We start from the raw sequence: 12,678 nt of genomic DNA, 5'->3' as shown, positions 1-12,678 counted from the left end.
TTGTGTGTAGGACCTGAGGCCTGTACAGTGTGACTGAGGAGATGGCGGGGCACCTGTGGTCTCAGCCCTGTGTGTAGGACCCGGGGCCTGCACCGTGTGACTGAGGAGATGGCGGGGCACCTGTGGTATCAGCCCTGTGTGTAGGACCCGGGGCCTGTACAGTGTGACTGAGGAGATGGCGGGGCACCTGTGGTATCAGCCCTGTGTGTAGGACCCGAGGCCTGCACCGTGTGACTGAGGAGATGGCGGGGCACCTGTAGTATCAGCCCTGTGTGTAGGACCTGGGGCTTGTACAGTGTGACTGAAGAGATGGCGGGGCATCTGTAGTCTCAGCCCTGTGTGTAGGACCCGAGGCCTGTACAGTGTGACTGAGGAGATGGCGGGGCACCTGTGGTATCATCCCTGTGTGTAGGACCCGGGGCTTGTACAGTGTGACTGAGGAGATGGCGGGGCACCTGTAGTCTCAGCCCTGTGTGTAGGACCCGGGGCTTGTACAGTGTGACTGAAGAGATGGCGGGGCATCTGTAGTCTCAGCCCTGTGTGTAGGACCCGGGGCTTGTACCGTGTGACTGAGGAGATGGCGGGGCACCTGTAGTCTCAGCCCTGTGTGTAGGACCCGGGGCTTGTACAGTGTGACTGAAGAGATGGCGGGGCACCTGTAGTCTCAGCTTTGTGTGTAGGACCCGGGGCCTGTACCGTGTGACTGAGGAGATGGCGGGGCACCTGTGGTATCAGCCCTGTGTGTAGGACCCGGGGCCTGCACCGTGTGACTGAGGAGATGGCGGGGCACCTGTGGTCTCAGCCCTGTGTGTAGGACCTGGGGCCTGTACAGTGTGACTGAGGAGATGGCGGGGCACCTGTAGTCTCAGCCCTGTGTGTAGGACCCGGGGCTTGTACAGTGTGACTGAGGAGATGGCGGGGCACCTGTAGTCTCAGCCCTGTGTGTAGGACCCGGGGCCTGTACAGTGTGACTGAGGAGATGGCGGGGCACCTGTAGTCTCAGCCTTGTGTGTAGGACCCGGGGCCTGTACAGTGTGACTGAGGAGATGGCGGGGCACCTGTAGTCTCAGCCTTGTGTGTAGGACCCGGGGCCTGTACAGTGTGACTGAGGAGATGGCGGGGCACCTGTGGTCTCAGCCCTGTGTGTAGGACCCGAGGCCTGTACTGTGTGACTGAGGAGATGGCGGGGCACCTGTAGTCTCAGCGTTGTGTGTAGGACCCGGGGCCTGCACCGTGTGACTGAGGAGATGGCGGGGCACCTGTAGTCTCAGCTTTGTGTGTAGGACCCGGGGCCTGTACAGTGTGACTGAGGAGATGGCGGGGCACCTGTGGTCTCAGCCCTGTGTGTAGGACCCGGGGCCTGTACAGTGTGACTGAGGAGATGGCGGGGCACCTGTAGTCTCAGCCCTGTGTGTAGGACCCGAGGCCTGTACTGTGTGACTGAGGAGATGGCGGGGCACCTGTAGTCTCAGCCCTGTGTGTAGGACCCGAGGCCTGTACTGTGTGACTGAGGAGATGGCGGGGCACCTGTAGTCTCAGCCTTGTGTGTAGGACCCGGGGCCTGTACAGTGTGACTGAGGAGATGGCGGGGCACCTGTGGTCTCAGCCCTGTGTGTAGGACCCGAGGCCTGTACTCTGTGACTGAGGAGATGGCGGGGCACCTGTAGTCTCAGCGTTGTGTGTAGGACCCGGGGCCTGCACCGTGTGACTGAGGAGATGGCGGGGCACCTGTAGTCTCAGCTTTGTGTGTAGGACCCGGGGCCTGTACAGTGTGACTGAGGAGATGGCGGGGCACCTGTGGTCTCAGCCCTGTGTGTAGGACCCGGGGCCTGTACAGTGTGACTGAGGAGATGGCGGGGCACCTGTAGTCTCAGCTTTGTGTGTAGGACCCGGGGCCTGCACCGTGTGACTGAGGAGATGGCGGGGCACCTGTAGTCTCAGCCCTGTGTGTAGGACCCGGGGCCTGTACAGTGTGACTGAAGAGATGGCGGGGCACCTGTGGTCTCAGCCCTGTGTGTAGGACCCGGGGCCTGTACAGTGTGACTGAGGAGATGGCGGGGCACCTGTAGTCTCAGCCCTGTGTGTAGGACCCGAGGCCTGTACTGTGTGACTGAGGAGATGGCGGGGCACCTGTAGTCTCAGCCCTGTGTGTAGGACCCGAGGCCTGTACTGTGTGACTGAGGAGATGGCGGGGCACCTGTAGTCTCAGCCTTGTGTGTAGGACCCGGGGCCTGTACAGTGTGACTGAGGAGATGGCGGGGCACCTGTGGTCTCAGCCCTGTGTGTAGGACCCGAGGCCTGTACTGTGTGACTGAGGAGATGGCGGGGCACCTGTAGTCTCAGCTTTGTGTGTAGGACCCGGGGCCTGTACAGTGTGACTGAGGAGATGGCGGGGCACCTGTGGTCTCAGCCCTGTGTGTAGGACCCGGGGCCTGTACAGTGTGACTGAGGAGATGGCGGGGCACCTGTAGTCTCAGCCCTGTGTGTAGGACCCGAGGCCTGTACTGTGTGACTGAGGAGATGGCGGGGCACCTGTAGTCTCAGCTTTGTGTGTAGGACCCGGGGCCTGCACCGTGTGACTGAGGAGATGGCGGGGCACCTGTAGTCTCAGCCCTGTGTGTAGGACCCGGGGCCTGTACAGTGTGACTGAGGAGATGGCGGGGCACCTGTAGTCTCAGCCCTGTGTGTAGGACCCGGGGCCTGTACAGTGTGACTGAAGAGATGGCGGGGCACCTGTGGTCTCAGCCCTGTGTGTAGGACCCGGGGCCTGTACAGTGTGACTGAGGAGATGGCGGGGCACCTGTAGTCTCAGCCCTGTGTGTAGGACCCGGGGCTTGTACAGTGTAACTGAAGAGATGGCGGGGCACCTGTAGTCTCAGCTCTGTGTGTAGGACCCGGGGCCTGCACCGTGTGACTGAGGAGATGGCGGGGCACCTGTAGTCTCAGCCCTGTGTGTAGGACCCGGGGCCTGTACAGTGTGACTGAGGAGATGGCGGGGCACCTGTAGTCTCAGCCCTGTGTGTAGGACCCGAGGCCTGTACTGTGTGACTGAGGAGATGGCGGGGCACCTGTAGTCTCAGCCCTGTGTGTAGGACCCGAGGCCTGTACTGTGTGACTGAGGAGATGGCGGGGCACCTGTAGTCTCAGCCTTGTGTGTAGGACCCGGGGCCTGTACAGTGTGACTGAGGAGATGGCGGGGCACCTGTGGTCTCAGCCCTGTGTGTAGGACCCGAGGCCTGTACTGTGTGACTGAGGAGATGGCGGGGCACCTGTAGTCTCAGCTTTGTGTGTAGGACCCGGGGCCTGTACAGTGTGACTGAAGAGATGGCGGGGCACCTGTGGTCTCAGCCCTGTGTGTAGGACCCGGGGCCTGTACAGTGTGACTGAGGAGATGACGGGGCACCTGTAGTCTCAGCCCTGTGTGTAGGACCCGGGGCCTGCACCGTGTGACTGAGATGGCGGGGCACCTGTAGTCTCAGCCCTGTGTGTAGGACCCGGGGCCTGTACAGTGTGACTGAGGAGATGGCGGGGCACCTGTAGTCTCAGCCCTGTGTGTAGGACCCGAGGCCTGTACTGTGTGACTGAGGAGATGGCGGGGCACCTGTAGTCTCAGCCCTGTGTGTAGGACCCGAGGCCTGTACTGTGTGACTGAGGAGATGGCGGGGCACCTGTAGTCTCAGCCTTGTGTGTAGGACCCGGGGCCTGTACAGTGTGACTGAGGAGATGGCGGGGCACCTGTGGTCTCAGCCCTGTGTGTAGGACCCGAGGCCTGTACTGTGTGACTGAGGAGATGGCGGGGCACCTGTAGTCTCAGCTTTGTGTGTAGGACCCGGGGCCTGTACAGTGTGACTGAGGAGATGGCGGGGCACCTGTGGTCTCAGCCCTGTGTGTAGGACCCGGGGCCTGTACAGTGTGACTGAGAAGATGGCGGGGCACCTGTAGTCTCAGCCCTGTGTGTAGGACCCGAGGCCTGTACTGTGTGACTGAGGAGATGGCGGGGCACCTGTAGTCTCAGCTTTGTGTGTAGGACCCGGGGCCTGCACCGTGTGACTGAGGAGATGGCGGGGCACCTGTAGTCTCAGCCCTGTGTGTAGGACCCGGGGCCTGTACAGTGTGACTGAGGAGATGGCGGGGCACCTGTAGTCTCAGCCCTGTGTGTAGGACCCGGGGCCTGTACAGTGTGACTGAGGAGATGGCGGGGCACCTGTAGTCTCAGCCCTGTGTGTAGGACCCGGGGCCTGTACAGTGTGACTGAAGAGATGGCGGGGCACCTGTGGTCTCAGCCCTGTGTGTAGGACCCGGGGCCTGTACAGTGTGACTGAGGAGATGACGGGGCACCTGTAGTCTCAGCCCTGTGTGTAGGACCCGGGGCCTGCACCGTGTGACTGAGATGGCGGGGCACCTGTAGTCTCAGCCCTGTGTGTAGGACCCGGGGCCTGTACAGTGTGACTGAAGAGATGGCGGGGCACCTGTGGTCTCAGCCCTGTGTGTAGGACCCGGGGCCTGTACAGTGTGACTGAGGAGATGGCGGGGCACCTGTAGTCTCAGCTTTGTGTGTAGGACCCGGGGCCTGCACCGTGTGACTGAGGAGATGGCGGGGCACCTGTGGTCTCAGCCCTGTGTGTAGGACCCGGGGCCTGCACCGTGTGACTGAGGAGATGGCGGGGCACCTGTAGTCTCAGCCCTGTGTGTAGGACCCGGGGCCTGTACTGTGTGACTGAGGAGATGGCGGGGCACCTGTAGTCTCAGCCCTGTGTGTAGGACCCGGGGCCTGCACCGTGTGACTGAGGAGATGGCGGGGCACCTGTGGTCTCAGCTCTGTGTGTAGGACCCGGGGCCTGCACCGTGTGACTGAGGAGATGGCGGGGCACCTGTGGTCTCAGCTCTGTGTGTAGGACCCGGGGCCTGCACCGTGTGACTGAGGAGATGGCGGGGCACCTGTAGTCTCAGCCCTGTGTGTAGGACCCGGGGCCTGTACTGTGTGACTGAGGAGATGGCGGGGCACCTGTAGTCTCAGCCCTGTGTGTAGGACCCGGGGCCTGCACCGTGTGACTGAGGAGATGGCGGGGCACCTGTGGTCTCAGCTCTGTGTGTAGGACCCGGGGCCTGCACCGTGTGACTGAGGAGATGGCGGGGCACCTGTGGTCTCAGCTCTGTGTGTAGGACCCGGGGCCTGCACCGTGTGACTGAGAAGATGGCGGGGCACCTGTAGTCTCAGCCCTGTGTGTAGGACCCGAGGCCTGTACTGTGTGACTGAGGAGATGGCGGGGCACCTGTAGTCTCAGCTTTGTGTGTAGGACCCGGGGCCTGCACCGTGTGACTGAGGAGATGGCGGGGCACCTGTAGTCTCAGCCCTGTGTGTAGGACCCGGGGCCTGTACAGTGTGACTGAGGAGATGGCGGGGCACCTGTAGTCTCAGCCCTGTGTGTAGGACCCGGGGCCTGTACAGTGTGACTGAGGAGATGGCGGGGCACCTGTAGTCTCAGCCCTGTGTGTAGGACCCGGGGCCTGTACAGTGTGACTGAAGAGATGGCGGGGCACCTGTGGTCTCAGCCCTGTGTGTAGGACCCGGGGCCTGTACAGTGTGACTGAGGAGATGACGGGGCACCTGTAGTCTCAGCCCTGTGTGTAGGACCCGGGGCCTGCACCGTGTGACTGAGATGGCGGGGCACCTGTAGTCTCAGCCCTGTGTGTAGGACCCGGGGCCTGTACAGTGTGACTGAGGAGATGGCGGGGCACCTGTAGTCTCAGCCCTGTGTGTAGGACCCGAGGCCTGTACTGTGTGACTGAGGAGATGGCGGGGCACCTGTAGTCTCAGCCCTGTGTGTAGGACCCGAGGCCTGTACTGTGTGACTGAGGAGATGGCGGGGCACCTGTAGTCTCAGCTTTGTGTGTAGGACCCGGGGCCTGTACAGTGTGACTGAGGAGATGGCGGGGCACCTGTGGTCTCAGCCCTGTGTGTAGGACCCGGGGCCTGTACAGTGTGACTGAGAAGATGGCGGGGCACCTGTAGTCTCAGCCCTGTGTGTAGGACCCGAGGCCTGTACTGTGTGACTGAGGAGATGGCGGGGCACCTGTAGTCTCAGCTTTGTGTGTAGGACCCGGGGCCTGCACCGTGTGACTGAGGAGATGGCGGGGCACCTGTAGTCTCAGCCCTGTGTGTAGGACCCGGGGCCTGTACAGTGTGACTGAGGAGATGGCGGGGCACCTGTAGTCTCAGCCCTGTGTGTAGGACCCGGGGCCTGTACAGTGTGACTGAGGAGATGGCGGGGCACCTGTAGTCTCAGCCCTGTGTGTAGGACCCGGGGCCTGTACAGTGTGACTGAAGAGATGGCGGGGCACCTGTGGTCTCAGCCCTGTGTGTAGGACCCGGGGCCTGTACAGTGTGACTGAGGAGATGACGGGGCACCTGTAGTCTCAGCCCTGTGTGTAGGACCCGGGGCCTGCACCGTGTGACTGAGATGGCGGGGCACCTGTAGTCTCAGCCCTGTGTGTAGGACCCGGGGCCTGTACAGTGTGACTGAAGAGATGGCGGGGCACCTGTGGTCTCAGCCCTGTGTGTAGGACCCGGGGCCTGTACAGTGTGACTGAGGAGATGGCGGGGCACCTGTAGTCTCAGCTTTGTGTGTAGGACCCGGGGCCTGCACCGTGTGACTGAGGAGATGGCGGGGCACCTGTGGTCTCAGCCCTGTGTGTAGGACCCGGGGCCTGCACCGTGTGACTGAGGAGATGGCGGGGCACCTGTAGTCTCAGCCCTGTGTGTAGGACCCGGGGCCTGTACTGTGTGACTGAGGAGATGGCGGGGCACCTGTAGTCTCAGCCCTGTGTGTAGGACCCGGGGCCTGCACCGTGTGACTGAGGAGATGGCGGGGCACCTGTAGTCTCAGCCCTGTGTGTAGGACCCGGGGCCTGCACCGTGTGACTGAGGAGATGGCGGGGCCCCTGTGGTCTCAGCCCTGTGTGTAGGACCCGGGGCCTGTACGGTGTGACTGAGGAGATGGCGGGGCACCTGTGGTCTCAGCCCTGTGTGTAGGACCCGGGGCCTGCACCGTGTGACTGAGGAGATGGCGGGGCACCTGTAGTCTCAGCCCTGTGTGTAGGACCCGGGGCCTGCACAGTGTGACTGAGGAGATGGCGGGGCACCTGTAGTCTCAGCTTTGTGTGTAGGACCCGGGACCTGCACCGTGTGACTGAGGAGATGGCGGGGCACCTGTAGTCTCAGCCCTGTGTGTAGGACCCGGGGCCTGCACCGTGTGACTGAGGAGATGGCGGGGCACCTGTGGTCTCAGCTCTGTGTGTAGGACCCGGGGCCTGCACCGTGTGACTGAGGAGATGGCGGGGCACCTGTAGTCTCAGCCCTGTGTGTAGGACCCGGGGCCTGTACTGTGTGACTGAGGAGATGGCGGGGCACCTGTGGTCTCAGCTCTGTGTGTAGGACCCGGGGCCTGCACCGTGTGACTGAGGAGATGGCGGGGCACCTGTAGTCTCAGCCCTGTGTGTAGGACCCGGGGCCTGTACTGTGTGACTGAGGAGATGGCGGGGCACCTGTAGTCTCAGCCCTGTGTGTAGGACCCGGGGCCTGTACAGTGTGACTGAAGAGATGGCGGGGCACCTGTGGTCTCAGCCCTGTGTGTAGGACCCGGGGCCTGTACAGTGTGACTGAGGAGATGACGGGGCACCTGTAGTCTCAGCCCTGTGTGTAGGACCCGGGGCCTGCACCGTGTGACTGAGATGGCGGGGCACCTGTAGTCTCAGCCCTGTGTGTAGGACCCGGGGCCTGTACAGTGTGACTGAAGAGATGGCGGGGCACCTGTGGTCTCAGCCCTGTGTGTAGGACCCGGGGCCTGTACAGTGTGACTGAGGAGATGGCGGGGCACCTGTAGTCTCAGCTTTGTGTGTAGGACCCGGGGCCTGCACCGTGTGACTGAGGAGATGGCGGGGCACCTGTGGTCTCAGCCCTGTGTGTAGGACCCGGGGCCTGCACCGTGTGACTGAGGAGATGGCGGGGCACCTGTAGTCTCAGCCCTGTGTGTAGGACCCGGGGCCTGTACTGTGTGACTGAGGAGATGGCGGGGCACCTGTAGTCTCAGCCCTGTGTGTAGGACCCGGGGCCTGCACCGTGTGACTGAGGAGATGGCGGGGCACCTGTAGTCTCAGCCCTGTGTGTAGGACCCGGGGCCTGCACCGTGTGACTGAGGAGATGGCGGGGCCCCTGTGGTCTCAGCCCTGTGTGTAGGACCCGGGGCCTGTACGGTGTGACTGAGGAGATGGCGGGGCACCTGTGGTCTCAGCCCTGTGTGTAGGACCCGGGGCCTGCACCGTGTGACTGAGGAGATGGCGGGGCACCTGTAGTCTCAGCCCTGTGTGTAGGACCCGGGGCCTGCACAGTGTGACTGAGGAGATGGCGGGGCACCTGTAGTCTCAGCTTTGTGTGTAGGACCCGGGACCTGCACCGTGTGACTGAGGAGATGGCGGGGCACCTGTAGTCTCAGCCCTGTGTGTAGGACCCGGGGCCTGCACCGTGTGACTGAGGAGATGGCGGGGCACCTGTGGTCTCAGCTCTGTGTGTAGGACCCGGGGCCTGCACCGTGTGACTGAGGAGATGGCGGGGCACCTGTAGTCTCAGCCCTGTGTGTAGGACCCGGGGCCTGTACTGTGTGACTGAGGAGATGGCGGGGCACCTGTGGTCTCAGCTCTGTGTGTAGGACCCGGGGCCTGCACCGTGTGACTGAGGAGATGGCGGGGCACCTGTAGTCTCAGCCCTGTGTGTAGGACCCGGGGCCTGTACTGTGTGACTGAGGAGATGGCGGGGCACCTGTGGTCTCAGCTCTGTGTGTAGGACCCGGGGCCTGCACCGTGTGACTGAGGAGATGGCGGGGCACCTGTGGTCTCAGCCTTGTGTGTAGGACCCGGGGCTTGTACAGTGTGACTGAGGAGATGGCGGGCCCCTGTGCTGTGCCTCGTAGTGTGTAGGACGCTATGACTACTTGTACCATAGCGCTGTCATGCTCTCGGTCTTGTTGTTCTGCATTGTCCTCTCATGCACACAGCTGGCCTTCTGTTGTGTGGGTGACTGCACTGAGCACAATAATGACAGTGTGCACAGAGGACAGAGCCGCCTTCCCGCTAGCAGCCGCTGCCCATAGGTGCAGGTGATACGGCCCGTGCTGGGTGTGTGCTGTGGAGAAACAGGAAGCGCTCCGTGCTGGGCCGCCCCTCCGCCTGTAGTGCAGGTGTGCGGCCGGTGCACTGTGTCTGCGGGCTACGCTCAGCCGCACGGCTTGTCTCTACCTTCTTACATTTTTGTGTTCTGAAAAAAAAAAAAAAATTATGAGCGCGTTACAACTGAAAGCGCTGACACAGTCAGACCTGTACAGGAGGAGGAAGGAGCGTCCTGACAGCGTGGGGCTCAATGGCTTCCACGGAGAGAAGCTGAGGTGAGTGCTGGGATTCTGGAGCTGGGCTCGGCCCCTGCTGACCTAGGCGGCGTTCCCCCGAGCTGCAGGGGTTAATCCGTCGGCTCCTGCTCTCCCCTGCTGCCAGTGCTGACTGAGGGGCTGTGGGGAAGAATGTGGCAGGACTGCTTCTGGGCTGCCAGGGCCGATCCTGGGGGCTGGGATGCCATTCTTGTGCTAATGGCTGACATTGTGCTGGGTTTCATTACCTGCGATATAGGACGTATGGACCTGGCTTCTAGGGTTAGGCGGCAACCTCCTTGTACATGAATATTTGTGCTGACTAGTTCTCCTTTAAACCTCCTTGTTTCCCTTTATTTCCCTTGCTTTAGTCCATAATGCCATAGTGGTAAAGTGGAGTGTACTGGGTATATTCTACCGAGACATATGCTCTGTGCCCTTGGTGGCTGCCAAGGTGTGTGTGTTCCCAGCGCCAATCTAAAGCTGGTGATCTGCTCCCTGTGGCTATTGGGGAAGGTGGACTTCTTACATCTTGGAGGCAAGTTTACAGGGTTGTTGCACAGATGTGCTGGTTTAGGCCCCTTTCACACATCAGTTTTTTGCCGTCAGTCACAATCCGTTGGCTCGATGGATCTTTCACCAGTTTGTGAAAAACTGATGCGACGGATTAGTTTTTGGACGGATCTGACTAGCAGATCTAGCTAATTGGATCAGAGCATTCTCAGTAAAAAAAAAACCGGAATCCGTCGTCACATTCAGTCATTTGATGGATCCAGCGCCCATTGGCTTCCATTCGAGCAAACGAGTTTTTTCAATGGACACAAAAATGTTACGTTAAATGTTGTCTCCGGCCACCAGATATACAATTTTCAATGGATCCGGCGAACAACGGATGAAACGTGAGGTCATCCGTCGCTAATACAAGTCTATTTTTTTCAATATTCGACGGATTGCGACTGATGGCAAAAAAACTGATGTGTGAAAGAGGCCTTGGCTCTCTGCTTTCTGATTCAGTGTCAGAAAGTTATGATAAAGCTGAAACACGAAGATATAAAGAGGCCATTTTGTATGAAACGGTTAAAAATAAGGCTGTGTTCACACTGCGTTGTGTGAACCCGTTCAACGGACTACGTTACACCGTGGCATAACGCGGTGTAACGTAGTCCGTTAACGCTGCCATTACTGGCAATGGCGTGCTCTAGCGATGTTGTGCCGTCACTAGTTGCGCACTGCTAGCGCAGATGGAGCTAGCAGATGCTCCATTTGCGCTAGCGCAGTGCCAAAGTCGGCACTTGCGTTAGTGCAGTCCGTTTAACGGATTTGTTGAATGGACTGCGCAACGCAAGTGTGAACCTAGCCTAAGAAGTGTAAACTCCTGATATTGCCAGCGTAATAGTATCCGACTCTTCTCACATACCGCTTTTAGGCAGGTACTTCAGGAAAATCCGACGTGGACGCATGAAAGTGTATGACCGGGCCCTTTTCACTTATATGGGGGTCCATGTTAGTTTGGGGAGTTTGGCCAGATATTACAGCCTAGTGGATGGGATTTTTAGAAATCCCATGTCAACCATGTGTATCACCTGCAGACACTGACAAGTGGTGCCTCTTTCCAGACCGCAGCATGTCACTTTCTCTTCCGCAACAAAAACGACATCAATAGAATGTATTGAACACAATGAATCCACACGGTTCAATGATCACATGCAGATGTACATTTGTACAATAGAATGCAGCGTTTTGGACACAGCAAACATACGCGTTGCTACATCCAGAACATGGGCACATTGTCTTAGATTCTGTGGCCAGGATATGTCCACACACTGCAACCTTGGCGTCAGTCTCACATGTGCTGTGGTCTGCAGCATATGCTTCATCTGTACACTGCACATGTGCTGATTGCCACCAAAGGTGCCATGCTCTGATGTACCTCTGACAGAGGGACCAGTCAGTGTGACTAATTTTAAGATATTGCAGGAACACAACTTGTTCAGGGTGATCTTTAGACACACAGTCCTCTGTACCAAACCAATCTTGCTATTTTACAGTTGTGAAAGGTTTTGCCAGTTATATTGCATGGCCACAACTTTCCACAAAAATCAACCACACAACCTCAAGTCAAAATCGCAAAATTTCCCCCTAATGTGTCCATGACTAAAGTGCACTGATCCTGTAAGAAGCGACCTGCAACCTGTTTCCCGATCCTAGTTATACCCTATTGTGGGCAGTTAGGGGACTTGACTTTAAAAGGCTATACTGGGTAGTAAGGAAGAAAATTTACTATAACCTGGTAGATGTAGGCCCTAATGTACACTTGAACACTACAACAATGAAAACAGGTCATAGTATGTGTTATATCAGTCACAAATGACCCGCTTATACCATCTGATGTCTGTGCACATACTGTAGTATACCGTGTACAGTGCCAACTATATGATATGCTGTAACTACAGAACATCTGATGTCCTATGGTGTATACATAATACTGTAACTACAGACCCATAAGTCATTATTCCAATCCTATAGCCTGTATTTATTGTGCGTCCAGGTGCCGATTTCTGTATTGTCAGTCCTGCAGTTGTTCTTCTAGGTTCAGTGAGAGTTATTGTGCAGGATGAATTTTTACACAGGTTAGGTCCTGCAGAGGCCGATTGGGTGGCCTACATGAAAGATCAAGCTGCAGCGATAACATTCCCAGAGCCTCATCAGTGCTATGGTGACCACTACAATACAACATCCTGCACTGGATTTGTTTGGAGATGAACAGCATCCCATCCTACAAGTAGAAGCATTTTCCTTGCACTATCCAGAGCCGACAAGACTGCTACATCACATGGATCCTGTATAAGCACATCCCTATACGTCCCTCAGCAGCACTGTTCTTCGCTCAGCCCTTCTCCACACACTGGCGCTGCTTCTACTGGTGCCGACATTGTCTCCACCTGAGTTAGTAACGATTTCAGTGTGAGATGTGTTCCCCTGTATGTCTGTCCTGTGGCATGGGTCTGAGCCGTGCATAAGAGGTATTTAATGGCAAGTCTAAAAAGCTGACAGACTAGTTATAAGTTGTGAAATGGCTGAAAAATGATCCACCATAGATGTAGGAATACAACCCATAACACTAGTATGGTGGAGCTGTACCGAGGCAGTTTGAGCTCTTCTTCTTTATTAGCCTTGCAATACGTAAATCTGGTTGAGAAACAGGATATTGAGTAGGCTGTGTATCCGTGATTCATCATTGACATGCAGTGCGGTATTATGC

General features: G+C 58.3%; 1 protein-coding gene and 1 long non-coding RNA gene across 3 annotated transcripts in view; one reads left to right on the top strand and one right to left on the bottom strand.

Moving 5' to 3' along the window:
- The window catches only part of LIMS1 (LIM zinc finger domain containing 1), a 150,918-nt gene that overhangs the window by 100,110 nt on the left and 38,130 nt on the right, over window positions 1-12,678 (top strand). Inside the window, exon 1 of one of the 2 annotated variants that reach the window (XM_069757564.1) lies at window positions 9,083-9,437. The exons of the other annotated variant lie outside the window; for it this stretch is intronic. Within the exon in view, the coding sequence (XP_069613665.1) occupies window positions 9,331-9,437 (107 nt within the window). The 5' untranslated portion in view covers window positions 9,083-9,330. Of the gene's footprint in view, window positions 1-9,082; window positions 9,438-12,678 lie in introns of those variants that run through there. 2 annotated transcript variants of the gene reach the window in all.
- LOC138670331 (uncharacterized) overlaps window positions 1-12,678 on the bottom strand; it is a 100,068-nt gene that overhangs the window by 86,469 nt on the left and 921 nt on the right. The window lies entirely within an intron of this gene.

The sequence above is a fragment of the Ranitomeya imitator genome, chromosome 3 (genome assembly GCF_032444005.1).
Source record: "Ranitomeya imitator isolate aRanImi1 chromosome 3, aRanImi1.pri, whole genome shotgun sequence".
Classification (NCBI taxonomy): Eukaryota; Metazoa; Chordata; class Amphibia; order Anura; family Dendrobatidae; genus Ranitomeya; species Ranitomeya imitator.
This window is presented reverse-complemented; position numbering and strand designations above follow the sequence as displayed.